Source organism: Dermacentor variabilis, chromosome 5 (assembly GCF_050947875.1).
Source record: "Dermacentor variabilis isolate Ectoservices chromosome 5, ASM5094787v1, whole genome shotgun sequence".
Classification (NCBI taxonomy): domain Eukaryota; kingdom Metazoa; phylum Arthropoda; class Arachnida; order Ixodida; family Ixodidae; genus Dermacentor; species Dermacentor variabilis.
In genome coordinates, this window is record NC_134572.1 from 5,936,541 (window position 1) to 5,956,359 (window position 19,819).

The window sequence follows — 19,819 nt, forward strand, 5'->3', positions numbered from 1 at the left end:
GTTTTCGCTCCTGCTCTAGACTGGTCATTCTCAATTAGGATTACTTATCCGTATTTCTGGCTGAATTTCAAGTTGTAGTGTTAGCCTTACGTATACTAAGCTCAATATCGACGGTAGTCATAAAAATTGGAGGACGCTTAAGCTTCGCCTTCAAGAGTTGAACGCGACAGCGTTCCCGTCGACCCGCCAAGGGGTGTAAGACAATGGGCTACGGCGCAGCGACTACGCGCCCCGCATCGGACGCGGTGAGCGTCGAGCAACGCAGCGTTCGGCGCGACAACGAAATGTGCGAAGGCGAACCTCCGCGTCCGCACCCAAGGAGTAAAGGTCCTGGCAGCCAGAATGCTCGGGCGATCCAGCACCGCCGTCGTCACTTTCGACGGCCCACGTCTCCCCAAGCAAGTCATATATTACGGCGGGGAGATGTGGTGCTACGCGTATCGCCCGACGCGGCAAGTCTGCTACGCCTGCGGTCAGCAAGGACACCGGACAGACGTCTGCCCGAGCCCGGAGTCCAAGACCTGCCGGCAGTGCGGCAGCCAGAATCCAGTCGAAGGCCACGAGTGCACACCCAAGTGCCTGCTGTGCGGGGGCGACCACGCGGCCGGCACCAAGGACTGCAAGATGAGACTCAAGACGGCGAGCGAGCTGCGGTGGGGCAAGCCGCCACAGCCGCAGCAGCAGCGCCGCAGTCGCAGCAAGAGCCACGGCGGCGGCGGAGCCAGACGTCCACGGTGGTTTTCGGACGAGGGTGACGAGAGCCAGCAGAGGGGGCGGAGCCGTAGCCGGAGCCGAGACCGGGACGGGTCCTGGCCACCCCCACCTCCGAAGGGCCAGCAGCCAAAGAAGCAGCAGCAACAGAAGCAAGGAGGAGTTAAGGTAAGCTGGGGAGCCGGCCCTCCCATCACGCTTTTTCCAGATGCTCCGCACTCAAACCCAAACACAGATAATACCAAGGACAAAATAATTGAGGAACTAAGGAAAGAAAACCAACAATTAAGGAGACAAATTAATGACATAATTAAAGAACTACAAGAGATTAGACGGCTAGGTTTCGTCTCGCCGCCCTCGTACTCCTCGCCTATTAGGGTAGCTTCGCCACCGAAGACCCCTAGCCCCGTTCAACAGGTGACCGGCGAACTAAGCTTTAATGATAAGCTAGAGAGCTTTATGCAAAGTATGCAGCAAATGCAACAAGAAACACAGAAACAGATGAAGGATATGCAGAAGGAACTGCAGAATACCCAACAAAAGATGGCCCTCCAGGAGCAGGGATTCCGAAACTACATTAAGAACCAGAACACTCAAAAGATAATAGACTCTAGAGAAAGACTCTTTAACGAGCGCCATTTTGGCGGTAGCACAGAAACCCTAGGAGCGACTAACCCATCGACCTCAACAACATGGCAGGAAACAACCAATTAGAGATTTGGCAGTGGAACTGCAGGGGCTACAAGCGCAAGCAAGGGCTCCTGCAGCAACTCATTTATCACAGAGGAACCGCGCCAGACTTGATACTACTACAGGAAACCTTTAGCACTCCGGCACTTAGGGGCTACACGTGCCTGGAGAAAGGGAATACCGCGACACTCATAAGTAACAAAATCGTCACCATAGATCACGACGAGATTAAGGATACAAATATCGAGCACGTGATAACGGAGATTATTCCTAAAAAGAAAAGGAAATCGAAGAGCACTTTCGTAATTAACGTATACAGCTCGCCCAAACAAAGGGATGGGGACTTTCTAAAACTTTTTGCCGAAGCCAAGAGGCTAGCGGGACACAACAGCCTAGTGATAGCGGGAGATTTCAACGCTAAGAGCCCCCTGTGGGGTTACGCCAAAGAGGATAAGAAAGGGAGGGCGATTAGCACGGCCGCGGAAAATGCGGGATGCGAGCTCCTAACCGACGAGGCCCAGCCTACCAGAATGGGTAACAGCGTCAGTGTAGACACGTGCCCCGACCTCACGTTTGTCAAGAACGCCAAGAACGCGGAATGGGAGAACCTGCTGGAAAACCTGGGCAGCGACCACCACGTCCTCCGCCTAGTACTCGAGGCGGAAAACACGAAGAGAAAGATCGGCTCGACCAGACTGACGGACTGGGACGCCTTCAGAAGACACTGCAGAGAACTGGGCGGCGACATCACTTCCCCGGAAGAATGGAGCCAACAGTTGAAGCAAATCCAGGAGCTCTACACCCGCGAGGTGGACAGAACAGAACAGGCACCGGAGGTGGACAAGCGGCTGCTGGGGCTATGGGAAGCACGCCGCGGCCTCACCAAGCGCTGGAAGAAGCAGAGATTGAACAAGAAGCTAAAGAAGAAGATTGCGGAGATCACCAAGAAGGCCGAGGAGTACGCGACGCAACTGGCCAGACAGGGGTGGCAGCAATTCACCTACTCGCTAAACGGCACCCTCAGCACGGCCAGGACGTGGCAGATACTCCGAGGCCTACTGGACCCCAGCAAGAGCAAGCGAGAGAGCAGCAACTCGATCCAGAGGCTGATCCACCTATTCCAAGGCACCGACGAGCAGCTGCTCGAGGAGGTCCGCAAGAAATGCTACGGAACGGGAGAGCCGGAGGGATACCGCGGTGAGTACCGAGGCGAAGACAACCCGGACATGGACCGACCCATCTCGAGGGAGGAGGTCGTCGAGGTCATCAGATCGGCCACCAAGAACACGGCGGCGGGAGCGGACAGAGTCCGGAACTCCCTCATACGCAACCTGAGCGACGTAGCGATAGACCAGCTCGTCAAGTACCTAAACACGCTGTGGCAAGAAGGGAAAGTTCCGGCGGAGTGGAAGCACGCCATCGTCGTAATGATCCCCAAGCCCGGAAAGAAAATCCAGATTGAGAACCTGAGGCCCATCTCGCTGACGTCGTGCCTACGAAAACTCTACGAGAAAATCGTCACCAAGCGCATCCAGCGGCACCTAGAAAACGGGAGATACTATCCAAACTCGATGTTTGGGTTCAGGGCCAACCTGTCGACGCAAGACGTTCTGCTGCAGCTCGAGAAGGAAGTCCTGACTACAATGCCGAGAAAGGGCGAAAACGTCGTCGTGGCCCTCGACGTCAAAGGGGCCTTTGACAACGTCAGCCACGAGGCCATCATGGAGGGCCTCAACAATACAAACTGCGGCAGGAAGACCCACGACTACGTCAGGGACTTCCTCTCGGGCAGAACGGCGACGGTCGGCCTGGGCGAGCTGAGGAGCGGTATCTTTGCAACGCCTAGCAGAGGTACGCCCCAAGGCTCGGTAATCTCGCCCGTACTGTTTAACGTGGCGATGCTGGGCCTAGCGCAGAGACTCGAAAAGATCCAGGGAATCCGGCACGCGATGTATGCGGACGACATCACGGTCTGGACCACCTGCGGAACCTTGGAAGAAAAGCGAGCGGCGCTGCAAGATGCAGCCAAGTGCGTCGAAGACTACGTGAAGGAGAGGGGCCTCAGGTGCTCCACCGAAAAGTCCGAACTGCTAAGAGTCGGCAGACATCCCACCAAGGCGAAACTGGAGGTCAGCCTCGAAGGACAACTCATCCCCGAACGCAACATGATACGCGTCCTCGGCATGTGGCTGCAAGGCAGCAGAAAGTGCAACCACACCATCGGCCTCCTCAAGAAGTCGACCGAGAACGTGAGCAGAATGATAAGCAGGGTCTCCCAGAAGAGGCACGGCATGAGAGAAGAAGACACTCTCAAGCTCGTCAACAGCCTGATCGTCAGCAGAGTCATGTACTCGCTACCCTACCAAGTGAGGACTAAAACGACCAACGAAGAGATTGAAGTCGTCCTGAGGAAAGCCTACAAGACGGCGCTGCACCTGCCGAGAAACACCTCCAACGAAAAGCTGATGCAACTAGGGGTGAGCAACACCTTCGTCGAAATGGCGGAAGCACAGCGGAAAGCGCAAATGAGAAGACTAACGGGGACCTACACGGGGCGAAACCTGATCGGTAGGCTGGGCTTCGAAATAGGAGACGTCGACCGGTACGAGGACGTACCGGCGGGAATTAGGAAAACCTTTAATGTGAAGCCTATACCGAAGAACATGGATCCCAGGCTCCACGAAGGCAGAAGGAAAGCTAGGGCCGAATACATAGAAAAGACAGTGGCTAGAGAAGAGAACACTCTCTTCACGGACGCGAGCATAAGTTTAATAGGAAGCGAGGCTAAGGCCATCGCGGTAGTAATGAACAAGGAGGAAAAGCTTGTCTCGTGCGTCTCGGCCGAGATACGGAGCGTAGCTGAAGCCGAGGAAATCGCCGTGGCGCTGGCGGCGATGCAAGGATATAGGGAGAATAAATCGCTAAATATTCTCACAGACTCAAAAGAGACTTGTCGCAACTACATGAGGGGCAGAATATGCAAAACTGCCCTTAGGATCCTCAGAGGGGGTAACCCCTCGGAGGAGGCGAAAATCAAACACAATCTGATCTGGATACCTGGACACGAGGGCATAAGGGGTAACGAGGCGGCGGACGGTCTAGCTCGAGCTAATAGATTCCGGGCTGGGCAGCAGCAGGAGTACCGCGCTAGTTACGCCGGGATCCTCAGTGACAGTTATTCGGAATTACTGCAACACTACAGGGGGACTAGATTCAAGTACCCACCGCCCCATAAAGCGCTGACGAAGGAGGAAGCAACGGGCTGGCGTAGGCTCCAGACAAACACCTTCCCCAACCTTTTCATATTCAACAAGATGTTCTCAACGCAGTATAGGGACACCTGCCCCTGGTGCGGGGCTACACCCACACTCTATCACATAACTTGGGAGTGCGAACAAAACGACGCATTCCGCGATCATAAACCCCCGAGTGCGGAGCATTGGGAGAGCCGGCTCGTCAGCTGCGAACTCGCCGTCCAAAGAAGGATGGTGGAGCACGCTAGGGACGCGGCCAAACTCAGTGGAGCCCTGGACTGAGGGACCACCCGTGCTGAAGAGGCTTCCCTTCGACGAGAAGGCAGCGTGCAGAAGAGAAGACCTCGATCCGCGAGAATTCCATTTTATAATTCAATAAATGTTTTTCTCTCTCTCTCTCTAACTCGTGGCTCACTCCGCGTTCGGCTTTCGAGGAGGAAGGACGCGTGATGGCTCGCTCCGTGCGAGGTTCTTTGGCGGCCGCCTTTGGCCGCGGTGACAGGTTTTCTTCTGCACCCTCGGATTATAGGATGTTGCTGCCAACATTGCCTTCAGGCGAGAGCATGCAGCAGTGAGTTTTTTTGCACGGGGACCTGGCAAGAAGACCATATAGGCTGGAAGATTTTCGCGAGCCATTGGAGGACGCTGGTATCGTCAAGAACATCACGGGTATTGGAGCCTACCAGATGAATCACGTCTGGCTAGTCAAGTTGCGCAGCAAGGCGGACAAGGATGCTCTGGTGAAAACGGGCGGACTTCAGGTCAAGGGCAGCTTCTGCGCTGTCATTGACCCCGTCCAACAAGACGTCACCGTGAAAGTGCACTGGGTCGACTTTGCTGTCCAAAGTGAGAGCTTTCGGCAAGCGTTGAGCAGCTTTGGTGACGTCCTTGACGTGTCGAACGACAACTGGTCCGTCGCCGGTTTTGAACATACGACATCCACGACGAGAGTCGTGCGAATGAGACTTAAGGAAGGTGTTGAGCTTGATGACCTGCCTCATCTTTTCAAGTTGGGAAGTGGCACCGTCCTTCTTGTGGTCCCGGGCCGGTCCCCGCTATGTTTGAGGTGCCGCAGGCAAGGAGACGTTCGACGGGACTGCCAGACGCCACGTTGTGGTGTGTGCCGGGCGTTCGGACACGAAAGTAATGACTGTGCAAGGAGCTACGCCAGAGTAACTAAAACCGTTCTCCCAACAGAAGAAGTACAAGAGAACATAATGGACGCGGAGGAGGCCGAAAGGTCTGCCCCGAACAGCAACACCAAGGAATGCGAAGACAAGGCCCGGGAGACTGACGCCGAGGAAACTGGAAGGACGACACCTGACAGTCGGGACTTGACGAAGGCAACTGAGGAACGTGCCGAAATAGGCTGCACGCAAGAGTCACTGCCCTTAAGTCAAGCAAGTGAAGAGGAAGACATGAGCGACAGCACCGAGATCACTACGGCCGAATATCAAGCAGACGCTACAGGGGCGACCGCGGGACGCGGGAAGCGTCTCAGAACAGGCATTCCGAAGTTGACGGAGGACACCACCGAACGCAAGGTTAAACGCCTGGAGCGTCAGTGGCACCGCGTTGCTGGCGCCAAGGGTAAAAAATATGTCCCTGAAGTCCGGTCGGCGTCATCGTCGCCGGTTCGGGGTCAGGGACGCGATAAGTAATACCCTGGTATTCCCACTGCAGGGTAGAGCCACGGTTAGCGTTGTACTGGTGGTTCGCGCTTACAATCACCATGATTAGTATACCTGCACCATTACGCGTCGGTACGCTCAATGTACGGGGTCTAGGGGCTAGTCGCAAGCAATATCAAGTTAAACGCATAATGCAAGAAAGAGACCTAGATTTGCTTGCGGTCCAGGAGACGAAGGTTAGCAGAGAGGAGGCGACCGAAGGCTTGGTAGCAAAATTTTCTTTGAGGTACAATGTATGCGTGAGCCATGCGGTGGGAACATCAGCCGGGTGTATGTTGTTTGTTAAAAATTCAATTGGCATTGTCGTTGAAACGGTTACAAGTTGCTTGCAAGGACGCTTTGTTTTGTGCGATCTTTCTTACGGGGAAACGAAATTTAGAATTATTTGTGTCTATGCACCTACAAAGCCGCATGAAAGATTTTTGTTCTTTCGCGAATTGAGTATGTATTTTGATTGTGAGAGGTGTTTGATTGTGTTGGGTGACTACAATTGTGTCCTTAATCAGGAAGACCGTTCAACCACTGCTTGTGTAAATGAAGAAAGTGCTGCGTATCTTAAAGAATGCGTGAGCAAATTCTCTTTAAATGATGTGGCACACTTCGCAAGAGGTGGAAGTCGACAGCATTTCACACACTTTCAAGGCACCAGCCATGCACGACTAGACCGAGTGTATGTGTGTTCAGAGATTGCGCCTTTGTGTCAGAACTACGATTTTGATGCTGTTTCTTTCAGTGATCATTGTTTAGTGACCTTCGAGATCGGCCAAAAGCAAAAAAGGAAGCTTGAACGGGAAAGATGGAAATTGAATGCCAAGCTTATCAAGGATGACGTGTTCATAGATGAAACAAAAAAAGAAATACATCATTTGTTTAATGACACACTACGCAGTGCCGCAGAGAAATGGGAGTTATTTAAACAAAGGGTAAAATTGAACGCAATAGATAGAGGTGGGCATATGAAGTATCAGGCTCAAAAACATGAACAGATGCTGCGGCAGGAGCTCGAAGACTTGGTGCGAATCGAAACAGCTAATCCGGGTTTGGTGACGCAAGAACTGCAAGTCATTAAAAGAAAACTAGAAAGCTTAGAGGAGGATAAATACAGAGGCGCAATTATACGAGCACGAGCCGAAAAATATCTCGCGGGGGAAGTACCTACAAAGTGAGCTTTGTCAGATGAAAAGGCGTACGCTCGAGGAAATGAAATATTGGAAATAGAATATAATGGTAGGATATTCAGAGAACAGAAAATTATCATGACGGCATTTGAAAGTTACTATAGAGATTTGTTTGCTTGTCGGGAGCCAAAGGCGCCGGGCTACGAGGATGACTTTCTGGCAGAAATGCCGACGCTAGGCAAAGAGGAAACGAATTTATTAGAAATGAATATTAGTATGGAAGAGATTGAGAGGGCTATTGAGGAACTGAGCTCGGGCAAATCTCCTGGTCCGGATGGGATTACCACGGCATTTTACAAGGCGTTCAAGACGGACATGGCAACAGCATTGCATGAAGTATTTTCAGAGGCAGTCGAGCGGGGGACTTTACCACCATCGTTCAATCGCGCGCACACAGTACTAATCCCAAAAGGCAAAGAAAAATATATGCTACGTAAAGTAACGGGATACAGGCCAATTACGTTGACTAATGTTGACTACAAGGTTTTCATGAAAGTTCTTGCAGCAAGGCTGCAGGGGGTTATACAGAAGTTAGTTGGGCCGCGTCAGACATGCGGCATCAGAGGTAGGAAAATATTTACAAATATTCATACAGCTAGAAGCATTTTAGAATATTGCGATAGCGCTCTCCTCAAGGTAGCGATGCTGCAAATAGATCTAGCTAAGGCTTTTGATATGGTACCACATAGTGTTCTCTTGTTATTAATTATGTAGGGCTTGGTTCCGTCATGTGTAAAGGCATCAAAATGGCATATCAAAGCTCATGTACCAATTTAATTGTTAATGGTGAACTATCACAACGCATACAAGTACTCTCTTCCGTTCGACAGGGTTGTCCGTTAAGCCCTTTACTTTTTGCTTTATTTTTGGAGCCGCTTTGTAGAAAAATAGTTAATAGTACAGAAATCAGGAGGTTTAAGATACAGTCCTGTGAAGTACGTGTTCTAGCTTATGCCGATGACGTTGCCCTATTTGCTGCAGATAGGGAGAGTGTTAGCTCATTATTAAGAATTACTGAAAGGTTTTGCGAGAAAAGCGGCAGTGAAATCAATAAGCAAAAGAGTATTGGTCTCTGGCATGGCCATTGGAATGCCACGCCCGGTGTTTTTGAAAATATTCGGTGGCTCACGACACCTAGCACTTACCTGGGGGTACCTTTGGATGGGTATCGTGAGAACGAGTCACTTTGGCTCGAAAAAACGGATGAAATGCGTGCGATGGCCGAAGCATGGGGTGGACGTGAGTTGTCGATTTTTGCACGTGCCACTATTTGTAATGTTTTTCTCGTTGCGAAAATTATGTATCTTCTGCAGGCACTGTATTGTACACGTAAGCATATTCAAAAATTTCACCGAATATTTGCCACGTTTATCTGGTGTTCTACGTGGGAGCGAACATCAAGGACGAATTTGTTTCGTCGAGTAAAGAAAGGTGGTCTGTCGGTGTGCCACTTGTTTCTTCAGCAAGTTGTATCACGTTTCATATTGATAAGGGACGAAATAGACCCGTTTCTGTGTTGTTTTTTTCAAACCATGTTAACAGTTTCTATGCCTGATTTTTTTGTTTCTTCAGCCATTGGCCCTCACTACACAATTTCAAGGTTCTTGCGTGAAGTTGTAACGTCCTATCGTTTCCTTAGGGCGAGATTTTCCCTTGAGTACCTCTCCAATGTAAAAAGAAAGCGTCTTATGAAGGATCTCACTGAAAGTATGTTCCCTGTTCCATTATATCGGTTAATTTTTCAACAAGGGCCTGGGCAAGACGTACTTAAAAGGGTTAAAAATATGTGTATACCGGCGAACGTTAAAACATTCTTTTTCAAGCTTCACACGGGAACCTTGCCTGTTAAAACGTGGCTAGAGGAAAGAGGGATTTATGTGCCATGGGGAAGCAGATGCTTTCTGTGCAACAAAGCTGAAACGATTGAAGATGTTTTCATCGATTATAATAATGCCATATTCTTTTGGGATATATTACAGAGAACGTTAAAGATAGACCGACCCCTCAATCCACATGGCATTCGTTTTTTACCGCCTGAACGCGATTTTGAACAGATGGATGTCATCTTTTTACTTGGACTGCACGCAGTATGGCGTAGTCTGTTTGCATATAGACATTGCGATGTTAAAGGCCGAACTGTGTATGAATATTTTGTGGAAATGGTTGTGAAGGTACCTGACGTGTACAAGATGAATGACTGTGATGAAGCTGTGGTGTCAATGCTTGATACTTTGACACATATAAAACGAGTGTGATCTATGATCACAAACACTTTTGAGGCTTGTAGCCAAGCTGGAAATAAGGAAAAAAAAAGAACTCGTGGCTCAGTGGTAACGTCTCCGTCTCACACTCCGGAGACCCTGGTTCGATTCCCACCCAGCCCATCTTGGAAGTTGCTTTTTATTTATGAAGTGCCTGCCGTGATTTATCGCTCACGGCCAACGCCGCGGACGCCGACACCGGCGCCGACGACACCGGCTTTTCTGCGACACGAGCTCCTTAACGCTATCGCGTTAATAACGGATTCTTTATCTTTATGTACAATGCTCACACCAAATAGTGGTATTAACCTTTTACGTACAGTTCATCTTGTAGTGCCTGACTACATAAATTTAATTAGATTACTTTGGGTGCCGGGTCATGTATAATCCCCTATGTATAATCATACATGAATGAAATGGCTGACGATCTCGCGAGAGCGGCCCTCAATGGCACTGTACTATCATGTCTGCCGGTATCAGCTTACCTGACTACTACTAGATACAGGAGACATGCAATCGCTCTAGACTTTTTGAACCCAGCGCTTGCAAAAGTTGCAGAATATCGACACCTCCTATTCCCTTGGCAAAAAAATTCTTCACACCAGAAAAACTCATGTAATTTTTAGCCGGTTAGGCTGCCGAACATCATCACTAAACTTTCATCGTCACAGGGCTGGTCTGGTACCCTCTCCTTCGTGCCCATTCTGTGCATTAGATGAGACCATAGATAATTTTTTCTTACTCTGCCACCGTTTTGTTTGTTAAATAAAAACATTTTAGAACCAACGTTCACGCAACTTGGTTTAAATTTTTCCATTTTAAATATCCTTTCTTTAGGAGCTTCCTCTCTTGTAAACTAACACTTGGATGTCTGCTCAGCCGTGGAGGAACTTATAGTTGTTTCAGGACGATTCTCTTCAGTTCTTTACACATTTTTATCTGTTTCCACATGACACTTTTTCCAGTTTTAGTACCACCAACATCTTCCTAATACCATTCAAATCTTGACCAATCCCCTGCAGTGGGCACGCGCCATCGAAGAAGGCTGTACTATCCTAGCGTGTGTGTGTGTGTGTGTGTGTGTGTGTGTGTGTGTGTGTGTGTGTGTGTGTGTGTGTGTGTGTGTGTGTGTGTGTGTGTGTGTGTGTGTGTGTGTGTGTGTGTGTGTGTGTGTGTGTGTGTGTGTGTGTGTGTGTGTGTGTGTGTGTTTCGATGTATCTGCGGCAGCATGTTCGATCGCGCAACAATCGCTATTTGTTTTCGCGATGTCGCGTGCCCCACACCGCGCGACAGGGGCTCGCCCGTCGCTTGAATTTCGCGGTATTTCTTTGAGGGGGCGCCTTGACGTCCGCGTGAAAATAACGTTGAAATCAATAAATTCCTGTCGGCGAAGCTGCTCAATAGTACACTCTAAGAAGAAAAGGAGTAAATGGGGTATTGAGGTTACTCCTTTAAGGGAGGAACTGATCTGCCACAACCATTCTTTCCCTTAGGGGGTAAGTGCGAGGGGATGAACTGTTACTTCCCATGCGGTTAATCCTTCGAAGACTAACAGTTGCCCTTTTCCGATGCTCCTCAAGGGAGTAACGGTCATTCTGCTGATGCTCCGCAAACGTGGAATTTATGTAATTAGGCATTTATTTCCTGATAAAAAAATTACTGAGCTGAAAAATAAAGAAAAAGTGCCCGGAAGCAGGATTCGAACTCAGGTTCTCTCGTTCACAAGTCAGGTACTCTAACCACTCCACTACGGCTGGACTTTTTTTTTCTTTATTATATGGAAAACAAAACTGAAGGTGTATTACAAAGTAGACACTCCACACTTAAAACTCAGGCAAACGCACACATGCATCCAACAAGTGTATTCAGTCTGGCGGAGGTTCCTGCGCAGCGTACACACTTGTTACATAAGCAGCACTTTCGCGAAAGAAGGATTTTATAGATCGCGGGCTTCCGGCATGCCGATCACACAGTCTACATCTCAATAGGCTGTATAAACCAAGTGCTATGAACATGTCATAGGGAGGACCACCCGTAACCTTAAACGGTAGAAACCTAATTGAATATGGAGTGATGTCAATGTCCTTTCTAAGCGTTCGTTGGAGAATGTCCCCAAAAAATACAACATCCCTACAGTCTATAAAACAGTGATCTATAGTTTGGGCATGGAGACATAGTCGACAGTTTGTTGACCACGGCACAAAGCAACATCTCGAATTGAACCAAGTTTTAACAGGGAGTGTTTCCGAATTTAATTTAAGGAAAAATGTTTTTACTCTAGGAGGTACACATATTTTTCGGACGCGTTTAAGTACATCCCGATGAGGTCGGCTTAAATAAGGTGCACGATACAAGGGATCTGGCAAAACAGAGTCAACCAGTGCCACAGAAATTGCTTTTCGACTCGCTGTGAACACGCGCACCAGGCGGAGTCTATAACTTTCAAGAAGTGTGTCAACAACCTCCTTGAGAAAGCCCCAAGGAGCCTGTGGGACATCTTTGGCATTTGGTGACACCACTATGTTAAGAACACAATGAACTAAACGGAGTTGCAACATTTCACGCGAAAACGGATGGTCACTGTCTCGAACGAAAAACAGGCGAGAAACAATTTGCCTGACGAAGAGGTGGACTAATCCTAGACCACCGCGTTCAAGAGGGAGGAACAGATTGTCCGGCCGCATCGATTCACAACTCGAACTCCAAATAAATGTTGCAAATACGCGATGCCGTGCCTGAAGACGAAGTCGTGAGCAGTGCATTACTTGCAGCACATACATGAGAGGGGAAGCTAAGAACACGTTGCACACTTGAGCACGAATGAACATTGACAAATTCCTCCCTCGCCATGAATTCACTTTACGTTGAATTTTGCCAACTTCTCCCGACCAATTAGCGTTGCTATTCCTGTACTGTGAGAGAGGCACACCTAAATAACGCAGATCTTTCTTCCATTGAATGCCTGTGTAATGTGATGGCATTGTGACCCGTATTCCAAACCAAAAACATGAACTTTTTTCAAAGTTAAGGCTTGCACCAGAAGCCGCACAAAACTCTTCTGTAATTGCAAGAGCAGTCTTTACACTCTTTTTATCGGTACGAAAAAAGGCCACGTCGGTCTGCATACGCGAGAACCCGAACTTCATTAGTCGGTAATTTAAACCCTTGGAATTTTTTTTTAGGAATGTTCATACAAATCGCTCTAAATACAAGCAGAACAGAAACGGTGACAAAGGGCGTCCTTGTCGGTCTGATGATACAAGCCTAATCGGATTGGAGAGAGAGCCATTCACTATCAGCCTCGTTGAGCCATTGGCATAACATATCCTGACACCGCTAAGGAGCAGGGATCCAATATTTATATGCTCTAGTACAGTAAACAGGAATGAATGATTCACCCTGTCGTACGCCTTAGCCAGATCTAGCTGTATGTACCATTGCCACCGATCCAAGCCCCTCAGCTACACACTCTAGCACCAATCTCGCAACATGAATGTTCGTCTGAATGGACCGGCCCCTGATGCCACATGTTTTATGATCACCGACCACAGACCTTATTACAATTTGCAAACGGTTAGCTAACACCTTTGCAAAAAATTTGTAATCCAAATTGCATAAAGAGATAGGCCGATATCCGTCCACTTTTTGCAATTTAGTCTCATCATCGCTTTTGGCTATAAGGACGGTGTGCCCTTCGTACATTGTGGTGGTTAGGTACTCTACTTCCAAGGCCTCACGGTACACTTGATGTAATAATGGCGATAAGAGGGAACGAAAACACTAAAATTCGGCAGTAAGGCCATCCGGGCCGGGCGTCTTGCCCTTCGCTAACGAATCGATGCATGCAGTTACCTCATTAACCCTTTACTGCACCTTGTTGCATTTACGCAACAGTCCGATGAACGGCTTTAAAAACAGAAGCAAAGTCCGTTTGGAGCTGTCTGCACAAGTTGTTGCATTTCCGGAACATTCGTCTAAAAAATGCGCCGTCTTGTGCTGTCAAGTGTGCTCATCCTTCGCATCTTCTAGCAAAACAAACATGCCAGAGGCTGCGCGCGACCGCGAGCAGTGATACAGGTAAGTTTTGCCAATTGTAAATGTATTTCTCCATAAGGCAAAGTGTAAAAAAAAAAAATTCTTACGCTGAGCTCCACATCCTCCTGACTCTGTAGATTAAAAGAAAAACATTATTATCTCGGAATAGTTTGTTCCTGGTGACCGAACGTTGCTATGTTGCGCAAATGCAACAACATGTACATCGTTTATTTGCTTCGCAAAAGTGAAATGGCTCCCAAATGCTTTTATAGCGGAGCAATTCCTCCTGATAGTGAAGGCAGCGACCTTTCCAGGAGTGATGACAAACACGAGTGTAAGTCCAATACATATTCAACATGTGTGCAAGATGTTTTCTGGTCTAATTTTCTTTTTTTTTTCTTCAAAAGGAAGTGGCGCATCCGTACGCTGCCGTGTCGTGTCGCCACGGGCACAGCCTTACGTCTGTGCTTCTATGTTCTAAATTTTGACAATAACGCGAAAACACTGCATTGTTTCCTGGCTGCACGGGAATCTGCATGACGCACTGCACGAAGTATGGGAACCACCTGTGCTACATAAGCAAGTGAACTTAGGTTCTCTCCGTTCTAGCAGAAAATCTTGCGCGTTTGATGTCCATCGCTCACTTATGGTGTGCGCACGAAGGTTATGGCTCTTAACATTTGAGCTTTTAAATTTCATGCAATTTTCTTACGAAGGGGCAAAGTGCTGCTTTGCATGTAGTTCAATAGACAGTGCACGACCTTCGAACTATTCACGATTTACAGACAATACCGTTTTCGCCGCATCGCTCCATGACACGGACGGAAACAGCGGAGTGCATGGGGAGTAGCTGTTGTCGTTCGCCCTCCCGTTGCTCTCTTTCCGACCAGGGACTAAACACTTGCTCTCCGAAAATTGCACACGGCACGCAAATTTATGCAGTTAGTTCCTTGAGGGACGAAAGCGCCCTTTTTAGGACTAACTGCCCAGTTACTCCCGTTTTCCCCGGGATTTTTCTTAGAGTGTACTTCGATAATTTACAAATTTTAGTTTCAGGGAATGCTACCTGGTATTTATGCTATTGAAGTAATGCTTGCATTTGCTGCGAGAAAAGATGACTTTCTTAATATCCACCGCCTCTCGTGCACGCAAACGTGCATTACGCACGTTTGCGTACCATGCTGTTACGCATCAGAAGGGAACATGGCCAGGCGAATGGTGAAAGAGGGCTCAATAGCAGACGCACTCACTGCGCGCTTAATTCGTTACCTTGCGCAGGCAACCGGCTGACCTGCGATTGCCGCTTGGCGTGGATCCTGCGGCTTGAAAACCGCACGCTGAGTGAAAAGTTCCGCCGTGAACTGCGTCACGTCAGCTGCGAGTTCAACGACCCGGCACGCGGCAAAAGCAAGGTGGGCAAATTTCGCAGCGTGGGCGCATTTATGCAGTTCCCGGGTCACGGCCACCACCGTATGCGCGAACGGTACACGGTCATTGGCGCGTGCTGAGCCAAATGAGGCTTTGTCACAGCGGACACTCAAACGCGCGTCTCCGCCGCAGGTAACGCGCCTGAGCCTGCAGGACTTGGGCTGTCCGGAGCACGCGACACCGGACCCGGACGCGCTTCCATCCATCCCGGCTTACACGACTTCGCCATCGCATCCGGGACCGTCGTCGGCAGCACTGCCGGAATCTACCAGTCACTCTCCAAAAGAGAAAACGAAACGACCGTTGGAGAGCTTCGAAAAGGCCAAGTCGGGGACTGCCAACGACAAGCCCGCTTCATCGGCACCCCGCTTCGCGTCTGCCCTGTTCACAATCACCGTTTCAGTTCTGCTCTGCTGCGGCCGAATAGCGTGGCGATATGGATGCCTGCCTTGAGCTTCGTTTTATGTGCAATGGGCCATTAGAAAAAGAAAGCTGCATGTTTTTCACACCTGAGGTGCGAGGCAAACATTGTGAGACTATGTGGACCGTGCCTTACAGATTTTTGTAGGCAGCTTTCCTTCTCAGAGCTTCTATGAACTGCAGTGAGTAACGCTTCCGGGGTACTTGGGGAGTTTTTTTTTTTTTGTGTGTGTTTGTGTATTGCGACGAGTGGGGATTCATTTTTCAGCCACCATGTAATGGTGTCTCCAGTGTGTGAAGTGCTTTTGTGCTGATGTTCATGTCGAAATATTCCTGCCACTTGCAATTTTCGCTTACTCACGCCATTTGTTACGACTGTTTGAGCGTTCAGTTCAACAGGAGATTCGAAATTTTCGACTCCTTAATCTGTCCGAAGACTGCCCGAGTACCCAGAGTCCACTAATTGCGCTGCCTCCTTGCGTCCCTATGGGCCTGGCTACGAGACTCCCCATTTGCATGCCACGCGTGTGTCACGGACGTGGCGTGCACGCTCGCGTCTTCTATGCCGGGAAATTATAGTCAACCATATTTTTAAAAGCACTGCCAACTGGCACTGGCTCACATGAAAGTAACGGACAACAAAGCCAAGGAAAGCACTGGCTCAATCGGTGTACGCGCATCGCACGCGTCGCGGGCTCTCGTCGACTCTCGCTTTACCTCAAAGCGAACAGGTCTCTTTGGCTCGTGTCACGAGGTCGGCGGCAGGATTCTCTGCGCCGATGCGAAGGTCATGTGCTGCCACGCAACCGCGGGGAGTTGGCCAACTAACTGTTCGAGACGCGTGCGCTGTCGCGCGAGAGCTTTCCGGCATCTTAAGGTATACGGTTTAGATGGTGTAGTGGCCGCTGGTGTGTATATAGCGCTCTGCTCTGCCACCTGAACGCAAATGCCGCTGCGGGTCTCTGAAATGAAAAGATGCGCCGCTTCATCTCACCGACTCACCACAGCTTCGCTTAGATAGACTTCCGCAGTGCCAGCATACTGTTAAAGCGAATGGTCGTAGGAACACCTGGCCGCCGTAGAGTAAGCGAGCAGAGAAGCAGCAGCATGAGCGCGGCCGTCATTGCGAGATCGTCATAGCACCCAACGCGGCCTCGTGCTTTTGTTGTTGTCATGTCGTCTTGGTCATGCCGCCGTCGTCACGCCGTCATGCAGTTTACCGAAACACGTCGACGATAACTTGTGCCGCCATCATCAAACACGGTTATCGACGTAGACAGTTCTGCGGTCCGCATAAGCTATGCATTTGCTGTGGCATTCAGCTTGCGTGAATGATTGCTTATACATATCTTATTTATTTCTACATGTGAAATAAACAAAGCATATTTCGTGTACTCATTGCTTTCCTTCATTGTCGGTATGCCTCATGTAGTTATTGCGAAAAAAATTGCGAGCCCTTCAATTCTCTGGACTATTAATTGCTCTAGCATGACAGCCGTGTTATTTCTAGCGTCGAATTTCGTTACTTTCCGAAGTGGTGCGAATCTGCGTCATGCTGTCTTGTCCATAGTGCCGCCTTATACTGCCTTGTATAAGTACTACATATCCAGACATGTGCCAGTTTATCTTTTCAGATATAACAATACAAATAAATTGGGAGGTTTTACCTGCTGCCAGAACCACGATTTGATTAGGAGGCACGCCGTATATAGCGGGAGACTCCCGATTTCTTTCGACCACCTTTACCGTGCACCTAAATCTAATTTCTTACGCTTCGCCCGCGTTGAAGTGCGGCCGTCATTGCTGGTGTTGCACCCGCGACCCCGATATCAACAGCGAAACGTCGTAGCCACTAACCTACCACGGCGGGTCGCTTCAGAAGTTATTACCCCCTATTCAGTGGATTGTTACCGCTGCCTTTATGCCCAACGTTGCCACGTGTAGTCACTATGATATGCGATATTTATTTTAAACTCGATATTCTGATGCTCTGTAAGTAACCCCTCTACCCAACTTAAAGATGGCGTCTACGTAAAGCTTGTGCGGCTTCGTAAGTCGTTATTTTGCACTCAGACACGCGTGTGAAAAAAGAAAGTCCGAAGATGGGCCCAAACTGAAATACACAACAAATCTTCTGAAAAATATTAATTCGCCTTCCTGCGCGCGTACATTCCACGTGAATATAAAAGCGACTGCGTACTCGGAAGTCAGTAATATAATTAGGATAAATTTTGCGATCACTTCGCTGCTTCAGAATGTATCTTTAGTACAAGGCACTTAAGGATGTAATTTACTTCAGTTCGTTTGGCCCGTGTAGTGTGTATTTGTTTAGCGTCTGTCAGGAGGTATCGTTATGCGTGTAAGAAAAATGGATGGATGCATGGATGGATGGATGGATGGATGGATGGATGGATGGATGGACGGACGGACGGACGGACGGACGGACGGACGAGCGTCCCCTTTGGAACGGGGCAGTGGGTTGCGCCACCAAGCTCTTGCTATTATACTGCCTAATGTCCTACCTAGGTTAAACAATAAAAAAGAGAAAAAAATACACTATGAACTACCCCACCCAAATGTTCTGGTCGCCTATTTCGAACTGTGCTTCTGTATATCTCCGTTTTTTGTCGTTTCCCTACTTCCACCAATCCTCTAATTGCTTCTTACTAATGCCTTTTGCGGACATGTTTACTTTTCCATTCCTCTCGTTGAACCCAAGTGCCTCAAGGAGGCCAGTGGCGCCTAAATCGGCTTCTGGGTAGACGTCTTCACATTCTAATAAAACATGCTCCATAGTTTCCCTAGCATTACCGCAGCAAGCACCATGCTTCTTCTTCCTCCTTATATCTCGCTTTATAGGTGTGTGTTCTAAGGCATCCTGATCTCGCTTCGAAAAGTTTGGAGCTTCCCTTTGAGTCCAATCCGCCTCGTCCCATCCTTTGTCATATGTCACATTACCTACGTTTCTGCGTACCTCAACTGGTACCGGGCTGAGCAAAACAAGCTCGACACCCTCATACGAGGGGTCTACAAGCAAGCACTTGGCCTCCCGCATTGCACCAGCACTGAACTCTTCAACCAACTGGGAGTTCACAACAACCTTTCCGAACTCATAGAAGCCCAACAACGCTCTCAGCTTGAACGGCTCACCCTTACTGAAACGGGACGCTTTATTCCATCCACGCTTGGCTTCACCTACCATAAGCAACAGGGCCCCAAACAACCGATCCCTACCGACATCCGTAACTGGATCTACATGGACCCTATCCCTAGAAACATGCACCCTGAATATAACAGGGCCCGGCGCCAAGCTCGTGCCGGAGCTATCATAAAAGCCCTTGCTCACGTACCTGGCGTCACATTTGTTGATGCAGCCCAATACTCCCATGGCACACGATTTGTGGCTGTCGCCACACGCAATGGAGTCCGTCCTACACCACGCCTCCAGCGTCACTACCCCCACTGCCGAGACGGCTGAAGAAGTGGTCATCGCCCTGGCCACTCTAGATCCCACCTGTCACACCATCGTGTGTGACTCTCGCTCAGCCGTCACTAACTTCAGCAAAGGCCGTATTTATCCCCAAGCCCTTCGCATCCTCTGCCAGGCACCACATTCTAAAGACAGCATAATCTCCCTAACATGGATCCCGGCCCATGCGGACCCTGTCCACCTACACCTCCCCAATCTCAACGAGGTCACCCACTCCATTGCGCGAGGCTTAGTCAACCGCGCCGGAGTCACTGGAGATGAGTTGGACACCAGGGACAATCTGGCAACTTATAACCATCTTGTTAAGGCATTTTACCTTAGTCGCCGAACCTTCTACCCGCCTCACCACAAGTTCAGCCGGGCGCAGGCTACCACCCTGCGTCTGCTACAAACAAACACGTACCCTTCACCCGCCCGCCTCCACCTTATATTTCCAGACGTCTACACTACCCCCAACTGCCGGTGCTGTGGCATTCACCCGGCTACGCTTCCGCATATGTTCTGGGAGTGCCCTGCACAGTACTCACAGACTAACACCACGACTCTCTCGTCGAGGTTGCATGAGGCTCTGCGGAGCTCCGCCCTCGACGACCAAATCTGGGCGACCCAGCACGCCCGTGAGGCGGCGGCGAGGCAAGCCCTCGACGTCCCTTCATGGGAG

General features: G+C 49.4%; 1 protein-coding gene across 1 annotated transcript in view; it reads left to right on the forward strand.

Moving 5' to 3' along the window:
* Positions 1-17,062, forward strand: part of LOC142582203 (uncharacterized) — a 72,232-nt gene extending 55,170 nt beyond the window's left edge. Inside the window, exons 3-4 of the mRNA XM_075691621.1 lie at positions 15,099-15,232; positions 15,381-17,062. Coding sequence (XP_075547736.1) covers positions 15,099-15,232; positions 15,381-15,701 — 455 coding nt within the window. The 3' untranslated portion in view covers positions 15,702-17,062. The remainder of the gene's footprint in view (positions 1-15,098; positions 15,233-15,380) is intronic.
* Positions 17,063-19,819: the final 2,757 nt, after the last annotated feature.